Genomic DNA, 16,853 nt, shown 5'->3' with positions numbered 1-16,853 from the left:
TCCATGCTTGCTAACGTCTATGTCTTAATATGAAGAGGACGATTCAGCTAAACAGCAAGACACAGGTGCAAAGAAAGCCCACGTTTACCTGGGAAACAGGTGGTTAGGTGCTCCATTAGTGCTTCTTGCGTGACAGGTTTTCTTGCAGAGTTCATAGCGGAGATGGCCAAGCAGAGGATTTCCCCAAGAGGAATAAACTGTGACTGGCTGATTGGAGACATACTGATGGGCGAAACATCACCTGAGCAGAAAACAGAAATCTATGTCATACAGCGTTCACAGTGAGAACACACAGGTAAAGTCCTACAAGCGCTCGTCACAGCAGACATCATAGTCACGGATTACGTAGCAATATTTCATTGTACAAGTGACAAAGCCACTGCTCCCAGCAGAATACGGCAGCAATACAGAAGCAGGGCCAGGGATGTGGAGGAGAGGATTACAATCATTTACAAGCACTAGGCGTGGGAATAAGGAATTAGTGTAATGTGCTTTGTAATTACAATTTCTATATTCCAGCGCTTGCGAAGCGTCCATGTAAAGGGTGGGACCAGCTCATTTCTCACAATGAAACTTGACAGCTTGTACAGGGAAATCTGAGAATTGTATTGTGGCAATATGACTGGAAAATCACGTTGGCAGATAGAGGATCAAAAAGTCACCATATTAAAGTGCAAGATTGTTCTAGTAATCACAGAGGATAAAAACACATTGCAAACCCCAATAAGTAAAGGATTTATATGTATGGCATCTTTTATATTTATGGCACCACTGGGACTTGCGTCTATGTCAAGAACTGGACCCCGTTGTACGCCGCATGCACGTCCACCTCTCCTCTTGGCGCACGACTGGGCCTTATTCTGGAGGTAGACATGACTCCTCGGGGTGGAACCTGCATTTACCAGTCATCTCTGGCACATCGTTTAGCTAGATCAGAAATGTAAGAGGTGGGAACGACCCTTAGACAGGGGCCACACTTGAGAGTGCAGTGAGAGAAACTCGCGTGTCTCTCATCAATACCTGGCACTACCGCTGGCTCTCGGGACCGGAGCATTCAGCTGCATAAAAATACACGCAACCGCACGCTCCGGTCCTGAGTGCCGGTGTCAGTGCCGGGTATTGATGCGAGAGACTCACGCGAGTTTCTCGCACTGCTCTCACAAGTGTGACCCCGGCCTTAAACACTCAATCCCAGAAGTAGGAAGACTGACCAAGCATAAACTGCAGTTAGCAACATTTTAGGAAAGAACATGGATAGAAAAAAGAAAATGTTTCTCATCATACAGTGCTAGGGCGAATCAGATGGCCATACACATCGGCCCGAGATCAGAACGCAGTGCACAACTTCATAGAAGTTCCGATCTCGGTACGATTTCTACGGCCGACTGACTGCCCCCTAAGTCTGCCTTCTATTAGCATGTTGACATTCTGTTTCTTATTTAGGAACAAGAAAAATGCACATATGAATACACAGCATGCCCCATACTAGAGCTCTATAACCTGCTAATACTTCTGAAACCATAACCATTGGTAGTAAAAAAAAAAAAATAGACCAAACACATTATTAGTGATGGGGACTTTTAAATATTATAAAACTTATTTAATATCACGTTGAGTCATTGCTCAGTGTTCTACTTTAATATCATGTTGTCGTGAAGCAATAACTCAAAGTTTACTATTATCCAAGCTGGATTGATCTTTACCAAATCAAACCCAGGGTCTCTGATGCTCGCTCCTACGCAACAGGGGAAGTGTACATTTATACAGATGGCAGGGCAGACATTCTAGCATGTTAAGCTTAGATGGGAAGCCCCAAGGAAAAAATTATATATAAAATATAACTTAATACATTAATTAGTTGGCACCCTACATGACGGCGGATATGGCGCCCCTGAGACCCTGGGAGACCCTATAATAGGAGATATAACCCCCAAGGAAGAATGCAGGCAGGCAATATTAGTTTCATGATGGAAAGTAGAAGCAATCACAGACAGGGTCAGTTCAACTGAAAACAGTGTAGCAGATAGCGGATATAGAGTAGGCAGCATAAAGAGGTACTTGTGTTAGTTGTTAAAACCTCTACGTGTTTCACCACACATGGCTCATCAGGAGGTAGGATAAATTGATGCTGCAGCAAACCAACTTACCCATCAAATACCCAACAAAACAACTGTGAAACGCGCGTCGGGTGCTTGGTGGGCGAGTATGGTTACAAATCTTTATACTCAGCCATCAGAGATCTGCCCCATGGTAAAAAAAAAACACCTCAAAATAGCCCTGACAAGTCCTCTAAGGAGCAAATATCTTTCTAGGAATGTTCTTTCACAGAAAGCGCTTTCGAGGACCAGAGATCTCACAAGTCCCGGTTATATAATATTATGGGTAGCTTGGTGGTTAGCACTGTTGCTTTGCAGCGCTGGGGTCCTAGGTTCAAATCCGACCAATGACCATAGCTGCAAGGAGTTTGTATGTTCTCCCCGTGTTTGCGTGGGTTTCCTCCGGGATCTCCGGTTTCCTCCCACATTTCAAAGACATACTGATAGGGAATCTAGATTATGAGCCCCAGTGGGGACAGCGATAATGATGTCACATTCAGGCTGTGGCTATATATATATAGATTTCGTCCTAGCTGTGTCCTTTTTTTTAACACAGGCAGACTGTATGAACTTTATTTTACTCCCAGCAGTGGATCAGTTAAAAAATGGATCAGACTTGGCTGGAAGTCTTCCACGTTTCATTTGTTTGATAATTCCCATAGACTTGAATGGCGGAGACTGCAGAGACATGCTCTCAGTCTCAGACCAAACACACGGATTCATTTTTAAAATGGATGTGTGTATGGATAAAAAAAAAACCTCTGTGCTGTCCAAAAAAAAACTAGGATGTATCACATGCATGTGTTAATGCAGACTTGGGTAAAAAATCAGGTTGTGGAAGTAAAGAATTTAGTTTTCTGTTGGTGCAGTCACTACAACAGGTATAAAGATCCTGAGGAAGAAACATTATGGCAAGGATCTGTTCAGTGTCAGCAGTGTATTGCCCATGGTTTGCTGTGTAGTCAATAATTAGTAAATTGGGCTCATAGTATACTTGCCTTATCCATAAGACAGCACTACACGTTTTCTTAATTGCAAACCAGTGTATTGTGCCGATGGTTGGGTCAGTATGTGTGTTCAGCACTCCTATTGTTATTATTACTACTAGATGGTGGCCCGATTCTAATGCATCGGTTATTCTAGAATATGAATGTAGTTTATTTATGAAGTTTTCAGAATAATGCAATTTATACACAGGATTCGGCCGGCCACGACCAATTAGCGAAGCGTGGTTCAAATTTCGCGCCAATTTGCGGGTGGACTGCGCTTGTCGCTGATTGCTCGCGGCCGGACATGACCAATCAGTGAAGCCAGGGCCGGCTCCAGGGTTTTGAGGGCCCCAGGCAAAAGAGTCTCAGTGGGCCCCTCTCTTCAAACACATACCACGATTCATGATGCACAGATACAGCAGAGAAATATAGCACAGCCAAGTAGCGTATAACACAGCCCACGTAGTATATAACACAGCCCACGTAGTATATTGCCCAGCCACGTACTATATTGCCCAGCCACGTACTATATTGCCCAGCCACGTACTATATTGCCCAGCCACGTACTATATTGCCCAGCCACGTACTATATTGCCCAGCCACGTACTATATTGCCCAGCCACGTACTATATTGCCCAGCCACGTACTATATTGCCCAGCCACGTACTATATTGCCCAGCCACGTACTATATTGCCCAGCCACGTACTATATTGCCCAGCCACGTACTATATTGCCCAGCCACGTACTATATTGCCCAGCCACGTAGTATATAGCACCGACACGTAATATATTGCCCAGCCACGTAATATATTGCCCAGCCACGTAATATATTGCCCAGCCACGTAATATATTGCCCAGCCACGTAATATATTGCCCAGCCACGTAATATATTGCACAGCCACCTAATATATTGCACAGCCACGTAATATATAGCAGAGACGTAGTATATAACACTGTACATGCAGTATATAACACAGGCCACGTAGTATAGAGCACAGTGATGTATATTGCCCAGCCACGTAATATATACCACAGCCACGTAGTATATAGCACAGCCCACATAGTATATAGCAATGTGGGTACCATATACCTGTTAAAAAAAAAGAATTAAAATAAAAAATAGTTATATACTCACCCTCTGTCGGCCCCCCGGATCCAGCAAAGGCGTTTACCAATGCTCCTCGCGACGCTCCGGTCCCAAGAGTGCATTGTGGTCTCGTGAGATGATGATGTAGCGGTCTCGCGAGATTGCTACGTCATCATCTCGAGAGACGGCAATGCATGAACGGGTCACCGGAGCATCGCGCGAAAGGCCCGGGCTGGATCCGGGGGGCCGACAGAGGGTGAGTATATAATGATTTTTTATTTTTTTTTTTAATTATTTTTAACATTAGATCTTTTTACTATTGATGCTGCATAGGCAGCATCAATAGTAAAAAGTTGGTCACACAGGGTTAATAGCAGCGTTAACAGAGTGCGTTACACTGCGACATAACGCGGTATAATGCAGCCATTAACCCTGTGTGAGTGTTGACTGGAGGGGAGTATGGAGAGGGCACTGACAGCAGGGGAGTAGGGAGCGGCCATTTAGCTGCCGGACTGTGCCCGTCACTGATTGGTCGTGGCCTTTTTGCCGCGACCAATCAGTGACTTGACATTTCCGTGACAGACAGACAGAAAGACGGAAGTGACCCTTAGACAATTATATAGTAGATTCTCTCTGTTGTGGATAGCGGTTTATTATTATTCCATATGTATATTTGACAGTTGGGAACAGATTTTCCCTAATCATTGGTAGACCATATCTAATTAAAAAAAACAGCAACCTTGTTTATTTGACCATCATTGGGGTCTTGGTAGGGTCTGAAACTGATTAGTATAACATTTTTATCCCTTAGACTTATCTAGAATTTGGCCATTAGTATTAATCATGGCATCACATCATTCTCATTAATGTTTTTTGCAATCTTTTGGTATCTATTAAGGGGCAGATGAGGTCAGGCCATTGCTATATTTTTGCACGCCTTTATTAGAATGTACAGTACTTAGCCTCCTTGGCTTTTTAGAGGTTTTTAATTATGTCTTTAAGTGTTCCTTTGTTATTTAATAAGAATTATTAGGTGATCCCAAACTGTCTATATATACTACTTTTTTTTTTTTTCTCTTAAATGGATTAGCACATGGTATATGTTCGATGATCCCATTTGTACTTATTGGTAATTTCTTTCTATAGTCAATAATAGACAACACACATTCACCTTATTTCATGACATGATTGCACGGTTTTAATTTTTACAAGAATTTACTGTTGGCACATCATACATTCTAGCTTCATTCACGTATTTTCTGGAGGCCATTAACTTTTGTTGTTGCTTATAGTAAATGGGCTCGGATTTAATCTCTCGTGCCAGAGGGGGCAGAGAATGCACCATGCTTCAGCTCATGCCTGCTGCCGTCTATGAACGCACCGCATAACATGGAGATGACAACTTTCAATGTTTTCTAAACCACCAGCCTCAATGCAGAGGCTGAATGCACAATAATGGCTGCGCCCCAAGTAGGAGATGTCTGCAGGCCAAGCAAAGCGAGATGAGTTACTTAAAATATCTAAGTCTCCATACATGAGGATCCATACAGCAGATAGGGAAATAAATGCCGAGTGCTGGCTGGGTGATTCACTGCAGTAGCATCAATTGTTTTAAGCTATGTTCACACGTTGCGGTTTTTGCTGCGGATCCGCAGTGGTTTTGACGCTGCGGATCCGCAGCAGTTTTCTATGCGGTGTACAGTACAATGTTAACCTATGGAAAACAAAAACTGCAGTGCACATGCTGCGGAAAAACAGCGCGGAAACGCTGCGGTTTATTTTCCGCAGCATGTCAATTCTTTGTGCGGAATCCGCAGCGGTTTTACACCTGCCCCATTATAGAAACCCGCAGGTGTCTAAAACCGCAGTGGAAACCGCACAAAAAAACGCGATAAAATCTGCAGTACTTTTGGCACTGCGGATTTATCAAATCCACTGCGGATTTATCAAATCCGCTGCGGAAAATTCCGCAGCGGAATCCGCAACGTGTGAACATGGCCTAAGGCCATGTGCACACGCTGCGGATTCAATTGCGGAATTTTCCGCAGCGGTTTTGATAAATCCGCAGTGCATAACCGCTGCGGTTTTATCGCCGTTTTTATTGCGGTTTTTCACCTGCAGTTTCCTATTGGAGCAGGTGAAAAACCGCTGCGGATTCCGCACAAAGAATTGACATGCTGCGGAAAATAAACAGCTGCTCTTCCGCGCGGTTTTTTTTCGCAGAATGTGCACTGCGGATTTCATTTCCCATAGCTTTACATGGTACTGTAAATGCATGGGAAACCGCTGTGGATCCGCAGCTGCGGAAACGCTGCGGATCCGCAGCAAAATCCGCAGCGTGTGCACATACCCTTATATTTCAGATTTTCATTCCTGCATAAATTATTATTATTATTATTATTTATTGTTATAGCGCCATTTATTCCATGGCGCTTTACATGGATTCTTTTTCAATATAATCCAATTTTCCCTAGCAAATATTATTTGTAGGGTTTAAATGCGATACAGCTATATACTGGATGTAAAGAATATATTAGGAAACTGCACAAACAACAATTTCCTAATGAGAGTTAGGTCAAATAGTACCGGACGAATTGAAGCAAAATCCAAATATTCTACAAATGCCCTGCAGACCGACCAAAATAGGTTTTCTCTGACCGTCTAAACTCTGAGGTATATTTAACCCCTTCACCCCCGGAGCTTTTTCCATTTTTTCGTTTTTCGCTCCCCTCCTTCCCAGAACCATAACTTTTTTATTTTTCTGCCAATATGGCCATGTGAGGGCTTATTTTTTGTTGGACAAGATGTACTTTTGAACGATACCATTTATTTTACCATGCCGTGTAACAGAAAACGGGAAAAAAATTCCAAGTGTAATGAAATTGCAAAAAAAGTGCAATCTCCCACTTGTTTTTTGTTTGACTTTTTTGCTAGGTTCACCAAATGCTAAAACTAACCTTCCATTATGATTCTCCAGGTCATTACGAGTTAATAGACACCTAACATGTATATTTTTTATCTAAGTGGTGTAAAAAAAATCCAAAGTTTGCTTAAAAAAAAAATTGCGCGATTTTCCGATACCCGTAGCGTCTCCAATTTTCGTGATCTGGGGTCAGGTGAGGGCTCATTTTTTGCGTGCCAAGCTGGCGTTTTTAATGATACCATTTTGGTGCAGATAAGTTCTTTTGATCGCCCGTTATTGCATTTTAATGCAATGTCGCGGCGAGCCAAAAAACGTAATTTTGGCGTTTTGATATTTTTTCGCTACGCCATTTAGCGGTCAGGTTAATCCTTCATTTTTATTGATAGATCGGGTGATTCTGAACGCGGTGATACCAAATATGTGTATGTTTGATTTTTTTTTTAATTGTTTTATTTTGATTGGGGTGAAATGGGGGTGATTTGAACTTTTATATATTTTTTTTTTTTTTTTTATATTTTTAAACACTTTTTTTAAAATTTTGGCATGCTTCAATAGCCTCCATAGGAGGCTAGAAGCATGCACAACTCGATCGCCTCTGCTACATAGAGGTGAAGCACAGATCTATTCCGTACTATTCCGTCAGCTGGCAGAAAGGGGTTAAAGGTACATTCACATAGTGAAACTCATTGTACAGCCACATGCATTCTTAGAATAGTAGCTGTGAGCTGTGATTTTATATACATTCTATCAACATATTCCAAGCGGTTTCTATGTGGTTGATAATTCCTCTATTTATACCAGTTGGGTAAAACCCACAAATAAACCACGTAGCAAATGCACTGCAAAAGACATGATGTATAGCGGTTACCATACTGTGTGTGGGGGCTGTCGGGTCCATCATAAGGTGTGGGGGACTGTGAGGTACATCATGCTGTGTGTGGGGCTGTGAGATACATCATACTGTGTGTGGGGGGTCCATCATAAGGTGTGGGGGGCTGTGAGGTACATCACGCTGTGTGTGAGGGCTGTCTGGTCCATCATAAGGTGTGTGGGGGGCTGTGAGATACATCATACTATGTGTACAGCTGTGGAGTCAATTACACTATGTGGGGATTTTGGGGTCCATCATACAGCGTGGGGGTGACTGAGTGCATATCATACCAAATATCACACTCTGGAGGGGGCAGTGTGGGAATCAGACTGTGTGTGTGTGTGTGTGTGTGTGTGTGTGTGTGTGTGTGTGTGTGTGTGTGTGTGTGTGTATACATTATATATATATATATATATATATATATATATATATATATATATATATATATATATATATATATATATATATATATGTATATATACACACACATATCTAATATATAAAGCTGAATGTGTGTATGTATGTATGTATGTATGTATGTATGTGTGTGTATGTATGTCCGGGATTGGCATCTGAACCGTCGCAGCTACAGCCACAAAATTTTGCACAGTCACACGTCTGGACCCCGAGAGCGTCAAAGCTATGTTGTGAGGTGAAATTTTAACCCCGCGCTTTCCAATTCACCAAACAATTTTGCCCCTATCTACATAATGGGGAAAAAATGAAAGGAAAAGTGTTGGAGGCAAATTAACAGCTGCCAGATGTGAACAAGGGGGACTTAAAGAATGAGAGCGATGGCGCCAAAGAGTATATACTATACAGTTGCTAAGGTGGGGCCCCGACATGGGATAATCACCACACCACCACGGGGATATGAACACACACAAAATGCGCCACACACTACCACGTGCTCGAACACATATACCACCCTCAGCGCACATTTCACCACACATACACCAACCTCGCCACATAAAAGTAGAAACACAAAAGTCGCCGCTCAAAACTCGCCACGCGCAAAACTCTCCACATGCAAAACTCGCCACACGTGCAAAACTCACCTCATGGAAAACTCGCCACACGCAAAACTTGCACACGTGGAAAAATTGCCACATGCACAAAAGTTGCAACACATGCAAAAGTTGCCTCACACAAAACTTGCACATACTCAAAAGGCACCACACATAAAACTCACCACGCGCAAAACTCGCCATGCGCAAAACTTGCTGCACACAACTTGCTACACTAACCTGTCACATGCAACTTGACACACAAAAAGTTGCTACACGCATGTCGCCACACAACTCACCTCACAAAAGTCACTACATGCATGTCGCCACACGCAACTCAACACACACAACTTGACACACGAAACTCGCCCTAAAACACACACAAGTCTGGTATTATCCTTCAAAAATAAAAATCTGATTAATAAGCAGACAAACTACAAGAGCAACAAATGTACCATATAGGAATCCGGCAGCTGTCAGTCACATGACCAGTCTATTATGTGTATGTGTGAGCTAATAAATCCCCAGCCAACAGTAAGCCCTCCCCCTGGCAGTATATATCAGGCTGCCAATTTAGCTTACAAATACTGAGGTAAAAATACTGACCAAATAACGTGTGAACGAGGTCTAATACAGGAGGAGATGACATACAGATATATACTATATCCAGGAGGAGATGACACACAGGTATATACTATTTACAGGGGAGATGACACAGGTATATACTATATGTAGGAGGAGATGACACACAGATATATACTATATATAGGTGAGATGACACACAGGTATATACTATATACAGGAGATTACATACAGGTATATACTATATATAGGAGATGACATACAGGTATATACTATATACAGGGGAGATGACACAGCAGGTATATACTATATACAGGGGAGATGACATACAGGTATATACTATATACAGGAGATGACATACAGGTGTATACTATATATATAAGGGAGATGACAAACATGTATATACTGAGGTAAAAATGAGAGGTGTGAGGTGAAAATGAAAAGGTGTGAGTGCAAAATGAGAGGAGTGAGGGAAAATAGTGGAGTGATCGGAAAATGACAGATGTGAGGTCGAAATGACAAGTGTTAGGGGGAAATGAGAGGAGTGAGGGGGAAAATAAGAGGAGTGAGGGGGAAAATGAGAGGTGTGAGGGAGAAACTGAGAGATGTGAGGGGGAAAATGAAAGATGTGATGGGGAAAATGAGAGGCGTGATGGGAAAATGAGAGGCGTGATGGGAAAATAAGAGAAGTGAGGTGCTATAACTAACCACAGATATTTACTATGCCCAGGCAACGCCGGGTTCTTCAGCTAGCTTAGATTTACAATCTCCATGCTTTTCTCATGGTCAACTTTATGTGGCCTGTTCAAGAGTTGGAACAGCCAAAAATCTGTTTGTCTTTGCACCTGAAGGAAAAACTAAGAATGTCGTTTATCAAAAGGCTCTCGAATAAGTAGTAGAAGATTACTTCATATTACTTGGCCAATTTAGTTAAATCTGTGTGGAATATCTCTGGTGTTGAAATATATGTTGTAAAATGCTTCTATTAGCTTAGTTTTTGCCTTTTAATAATTACATTTCTATCTATTTGTTTTGTGCAGAAGAAATTTTTGTTAACACATTCTATTTTGCTAACAGCAGTTATTACCCCGGGCGAAGCCGGGTAGTACAGCTAGTGTGTATATATATATATATATATATATATATATATATATATATATATATATATATATATATATATATATATATATATATATACACACATATACACACACACACACACATTACATATACACACACACATACACATATATACATATACACACACGCCGTATATACTCGAGTATAAGACGAGATTTCACCTGCTCCCGGCGCGGTCCCTGCATGTTCCACAGTCTTCGGGAGCGGCAGCTTCTTCCCCTGTTCAGCGGTCACTGGTACCGCTCATTAAAGTAATGAATATGGACTCCACTCCCATAGGGGTGGAGCCGCATATTCATTTCTGTAATATGCGGTACCATGTGACCGCTCACTACAGGAAGAAGCTGCCACTCCCGGAGACGTGGGACATGCGGGGACCGCACCAGGAGCGCTGGGAGCAGGTGAGTATTTCATATTCACTTTTCCGCGTTCCACCGACGCTCCGTCTTCCGTGTCGTCTGCATTGACTGTTCAGGTCAGAGGGCGTGATGATGTATTAGTGTGCACGACGCCCTCTGCCTGAATAGTCAGTGCAGAGAGATGGGAAAGTGAGGAGTAGCGGACAGCGACGAGAGGTGAGTATGTCATTTTTTTTTTTTTTTAGTGCAGCAGCATTATATGTGGTACAATGTTATATGGAGCATCTATGGGGCCATAATGAACTGCATGGAGCATTATATGGGACATCTATGGGGTCATAAAGAACTGCATGGAGCATTATATGAGGCCATAAAGAACTGCATGGAGTATTATATGGGACATCTATGGGGTCATGAAGAACTGCATGGAGCATTATATGGGGCCATAAAGAACTGCATGGAGCAATATATGGGGCATATTTGTATATGGAGCATCTTATGGGGCCATAATGAACTGTATGGAGCATTATATGGGGCTCCTGATTCAATATGGATATTCAAAAACACTTAACCTACTGATGTCTCAATTAATTTTACTTTTATTGGTATCTATTTTTATTTGTGACATTTACCGGTAGGGTCATTCCATGTCAAGTGAACCAATGATTTTTACCACTATATTTTTAATTCTTTTGAGATTTTGTTATTTGGTAATAGTGTGTCAGAGAATGCAAAATGTGAAGAAAAAAAAAATTCTAGATTTTTTTTTTTTTTTTTTTTTTTTAATTGATTTTCAAAGTTCGGAAAAAGTGCGAATTTCGGTGTTGCCTGCCTTTACATTTCTCCCCATAACTCAGGCTAGAAAAGAGATAGAGAAACAAAATAAACACCATTCTACTCAGAACTGTACAGGCTTTCACCAGATATGTCACAAGAGTATCTTTGATAATATATTACCTATGCGAACGCAAGCGCAAAACTTTAAAATGCATTTCCGAAAAAAACGTTTAATTTAAAAATTTCAAAAACTGCACATGTGCCTGCTATGCTCCTATTCACATCTGTACCTAAATACAAGATGGGATCATGATGGGATCATATTTTAAAAAATAAAACTATTACAGTGTCAGTTCAAAAATCTTGATTTCAGATCTGCTCAGCTTGTGGTCTAACAGTGTGAGGTCTATATTTCCCAAATAATCCATGATTGCTAGATATTACGGTATTATTTATTATGTTACAGAGTATTAGAAGCAGAAGAGGACAGAGGAGAAGCTTTGTTAGGGCTGAGAATGACCAGGGGTACACAGTGAATGCAGAGCAGATGACAGGCCGGCAGCTCGGGCCTCCACAGACCGTATTCCCACCAAATCTTATCACCCAGGCAACTCCTCAAATGGAGGGAGAAAAATACTCTTACCATCCAGTTCATGTATTGTACGAACCAGGACTACGGGGAGGAGGAGAGTTTGTTATAACATCGGTTACAGGAAGCAGAGCCCATCACAGGGACTCAGCAATACCGGACTGTCATCACATGTAGTGGAAATAAAGACAGTGACGTCCATGAAGTGGTAGAAGGCGGCACAAAATCGGCAATGGATGACCTAACTGGATATGTGACCTGTGAATATGATCAGTGCTGGCGGCTACTGACTCTCCAAACATTGTGAAAATTAAGACGTAGAAGTGACTTTTCTGCACCTTCTGGTCCAGCGCCGTCCTTTGTGTATCCAAGAAAATCAGACATTGTAAAAGTGAACAAAAAACAGATATAACTCAGGTGGAGCCGAGCACCGTGACAGCCGCACATACTCTGACACAGAAGGAGACGGCCATTGCTAGTGAGCGCTTATGGGCAAGATGACATTTCACCCACTAGAAGGGACACAATAATGAGGCCAGTGTAAAAACCTACTAATTGTTTGATTAGTTCATATTTTATAGAACGAGGATTTAACTACTGGACTATTCTTCTTAAACACTTCAGAAATGACATGTTTAGTGATATAGTAGAAAAAAAATCGTTCCATGTATAAATAGGTGGTAGAAATATTGGTTCTTTTAATCTTGTTTTTAACATATAATTAGGATCAGACTGTATTTAGAAAACCACACTTGAGGATGTGATCACCTTTTATCCTTTGGTTTGTTCAATGAATTCAGGTTGAAAATGCTGAGCAAGTTGTGTTATGATGATTAAGATGTATTTATTCTGGCACTTAAGTAGTTTTTTGTGTTTCTTTATTGATACATATAAATGCTGAATGCAATAAGTTGTAATTTGAAAAGAAAAAAGGAAGAAACTCACACAAACATAAAATCAGTTGATTCAAGGCTTAAAAAAAAATACAAATGTGATAGATCCCAAGTTGAATCCCATTACAAATATAAACAAGGACACAAGTAACACACATGCATGTTTTCACAATTTTAAAACATACGTTTTTTTCAGAATTGCGCCTCAAAATTTTTAATTTGATTTCTCCAAAACAAAATATAAAGAAACATAGTCTTGTGACATATCAAATGAAAGCCGGTACCGTTCTGAGAAAAATGATGCCTCTCCCACCTCTATATCTTAATTCTAGCCCGAGATATGATAAAAAATGTAAAGCCATACCAGGCCAAAATCCATGCTTTTTCAAAACTTTAAAAATCTGTAAAAAATTAACTGATGAAGAAAAAAATTCTAAACTTTTAATTTGTAATTAACTAAAGTTTTACTTCATAAAAACAAAAAATAAAAAAAATCTAAAGACGTAAGGTAAAAAAAATATTCATATTTGGATCACTTGATATGGAATGACCCGGTAGCCGCTGCATTTTCCACCCTAGACTTATACTCGAGTCAAGTTATCCCAGTTTTTTGGTGCAAAATTAGGGGCGGGGGGTCGTCTTATACACGAAATATATATATATATATATATATATATATATATATATATATATATATATATATATATATATATATATATATATATATATATATATATATATATATATATATATATATATATATATATGTATAATCTCGACCCAGAGACCGCTAGATCCTGAGTAAAAATATTTCTAAAGGTGTTATTGTCATGATATTCTCACCAGATGTCGGTACCAACCCATCCAATCCACACAGGCAGAGAAATCAAACCATAGATGTACATAAATTACGGTAAGTTATGTGTAATAATGAGAAATGACACAGGGACAAATAATTGAACACATGAAGACTGAAAGGTGTGAAAGGCCATGAAAAGTCATGACACCAGCTGAAATCAATCAGTAATTATAAAGCAATTCTGACTCTTCGTGTAAAATAATATCAGCTGGTTCAACTGATGGCCTATAACAAGCAGTCTCTTCACCAAGGTGCCACATAAGAAACATCTCATGATGTGTAAAACCAGGGAGCTGTCAAGACCTTTGCAACCTTATTGTTGCCAAACATACTGATGGCATTCACAGAAGTATTTCTAAACTACTGATGGTTCCAGTGAGCACTGTTGGGACCATAATCCAATAATGATTATGGACGCGTCTCCACTCCCATAGGCGTGGAGCCCATATTCATTACCTTAATGAGTGGTACCATCTAACCGCTGAGCAGAGGAGAGGAGATCCGCCGGCGCCAGGACAACGGAGATGCAGGCGTGAGGAGTGCGAATATGACGGGGGGCAATGTGAGCCATGCATACAACCAGGGGAAGAGGGGGACAGGGGAGCCGATCCATGCGGGACAGGGGAGCCGAACCATGCGGGATGGGAGGGGGTTGCCTGGTTGCTAGGGAATCCCCTCATGTACTTATGCTGGCTAATAGCTGTAAATCATTCAGCTGTGGCAAGAAAAACTAAATCGCCGAGCACTAAAAGATACTCGGAGGACACCCGAGCGTGCTCGGGAAATCTTGATTAACGAGTATATTCGCTCATCACTAGTAAATACACTAGTCTTCACAGGTCTGAAAGATCAATTTAAAAATATATCCAATCTATATTGTGGTCATTGACTATTTAGGTAAGGTAATAACAAGAGTGAAGTGTTCGTACTGGGAATCTATCTCGACTTTTACAATGTTGAATTGTTTTAATAACACCTTATGTAATTCCGCTATGATTTGGTGATGTCCATAACCCTGCAGTTACAACCTCAGCAATGCATAATTAACATCCTCGGAATGTAAACATTTTAGAAACTTTTTATTTTTATTTTTGGACATGGTCACTTACAGACAAGTCTTGTGTGAACATCCCTTATGCTTTCCTACACGTACCACCACTCAAGCTCTGCTTCAGCGGAAGAATGCAGCAAAATATGCACTGTAGAACAATTCTGGATTATATGGATGGTTTCTCCGCATTGTAAGGCTGATGCACATTAGTGAGGAGGCAGCAGAATTCTCACACTTTTGTGCTTCACAATGGACATGGTTTGGCAGGAAAAGAAAACTGGCTTGGTGCCAAAATATTGGTGCTGAACCAATAAGGCAACTAATAGGTGGTGTAAATTTAGACACAACTGTGTACCGTTATACAGTTGTGTTCAAAAGTTTACATAATTCGGCAAAATTTTTGCTTTCTTGGCTTTTTTTCTGAGAATATGAATGATACCACCAAAACTTTTTCTCCACTCATGGTTAGTGGTTGGGTGAAGCCATTTATTGTCAAACTACTGTGTTTTCTCTTTTTAAATCATAATGACAACCCAAAACATCCAAATGACACTGATCAAAAGTTCACATATTGTGGTGATTGTGGCCCGATAACCTGCACAGAAGTTGACACAAATGGGTTTGAATGGCTCCTAAAGGTAAGATCCTCATCTGTGACCGTGACCTGTTAGCTTTTATGTACACATACTGATTACAAGCAGAGTGAGTTTCTGGGGTCCAGACAGACTCATGCATCTTTCATCCAGCCACTGACGTTTCTGGATTGTGAGTCATGGGGAAAGCAAAAAAATGGTAAACGGATCTGCGGGAAAATGTAGTTGAACTGTATAAAACAGGATACAAAAATATATCCAAGGAATTGATAATGCCAGTCAGCGGCGTTCAAACTGATTATCAAATGGAAAATCAGGGTCTCTGTAAAAACAAAACCACGGTCAGGTAGACCAACAAAAATGTCATCCACAACTGGCAGGAAAATTGTTCGGGATGCAAAGAAAATCACACAAATAACATCAGCTGAAATACAGGACTCTCTGAAAACTAGCGCTGTGGCTGTTTCAAGATGCACAATAAGGAGGCACTTGAAGAAAAATGGGCTGCATGGTCGAGTCGCCAGAAGAAAGCCATTACTGCGCAAATGTCACAAAGTATCCCACCTACAATATGCAAAACAGCACAGAGACAAGCCTCAAAACTTCTGGAACAAGGTTGTTTGGAGTGATGAGACCAAAATTGAACTTTTTGGCCACAACCATAAATGTTACAGAGAGAGGTCAACAAGGCCTATGATGAAAGGAACACCATTCCTACTGTAAAGCACGGAGGTGGGTTGCTGATGTTTTGGGGATGTGTGAGCTACAAAGGCACAGGAAGCTTGGTTAAATTTGAAGGAAAAATAAATGCAGCACATTATTAGCAAATACTGGAGGCAAATTTGCACTCATCAGCCTGGAAGCTGCACATGGGACTTAATTGGATGCTCAAAAACACAAGGAAAATTCGACCTGTCATTGGCTACAGCAAAACAAAGTGAAAGTTCTGGAGAGGTGGTCTCAGTCTCCTGACCTCAATATCATTAAGCCGCTCTGGGGAGTTCTCAAGCGCGAAGTTCATGCTAGACAGCCCAGG

The 16,853-nt window shown here is 41.0% G+C and overlaps 1 protein-coding gene across 5 annotated transcripts in view; it reads right to left on the bottom strand.

The window, feature by feature from the left end:
- Positions 1–16,853, bottom strand: part of STOX2 (storkhead box 2) — a 346,746-nt gene that overhangs the window by 63,210 nt on the left and 266,683 nt on the right. For all 5 annotated transcript variants that reach the window (XM_077279570.1, XM_077279572.1, XM_077279571.1 and 2 more), the window contains one exon: positions 89–241. In XM_077279570.1, coding sequence (XP_077135685.1) covers positions 89–241 — 153 coding nt within the window. The remainder of the gene's footprint in view (positions 1–88; positions 242–16,853) is intronic.

Source organism: Ranitomeya variabilis, chromosome 1 (genome assembly GCF_051348905.1).
Source record: "Ranitomeya variabilis isolate aRanVar5 chromosome 1, aRanVar5.hap1, whole genome shotgun sequence".
In the NCBI taxonomy this organism is placed as follows: Eukaryota; Metazoa; Chordata; class Amphibia; order Anura; family Dendrobatidae; genus Ranitomeya; species Ranitomeya variabilis.
Note: the sequence above shows the minus strand (reverse complement) of the source record. Positions and strands in the feature narration are given on the sequence as shown.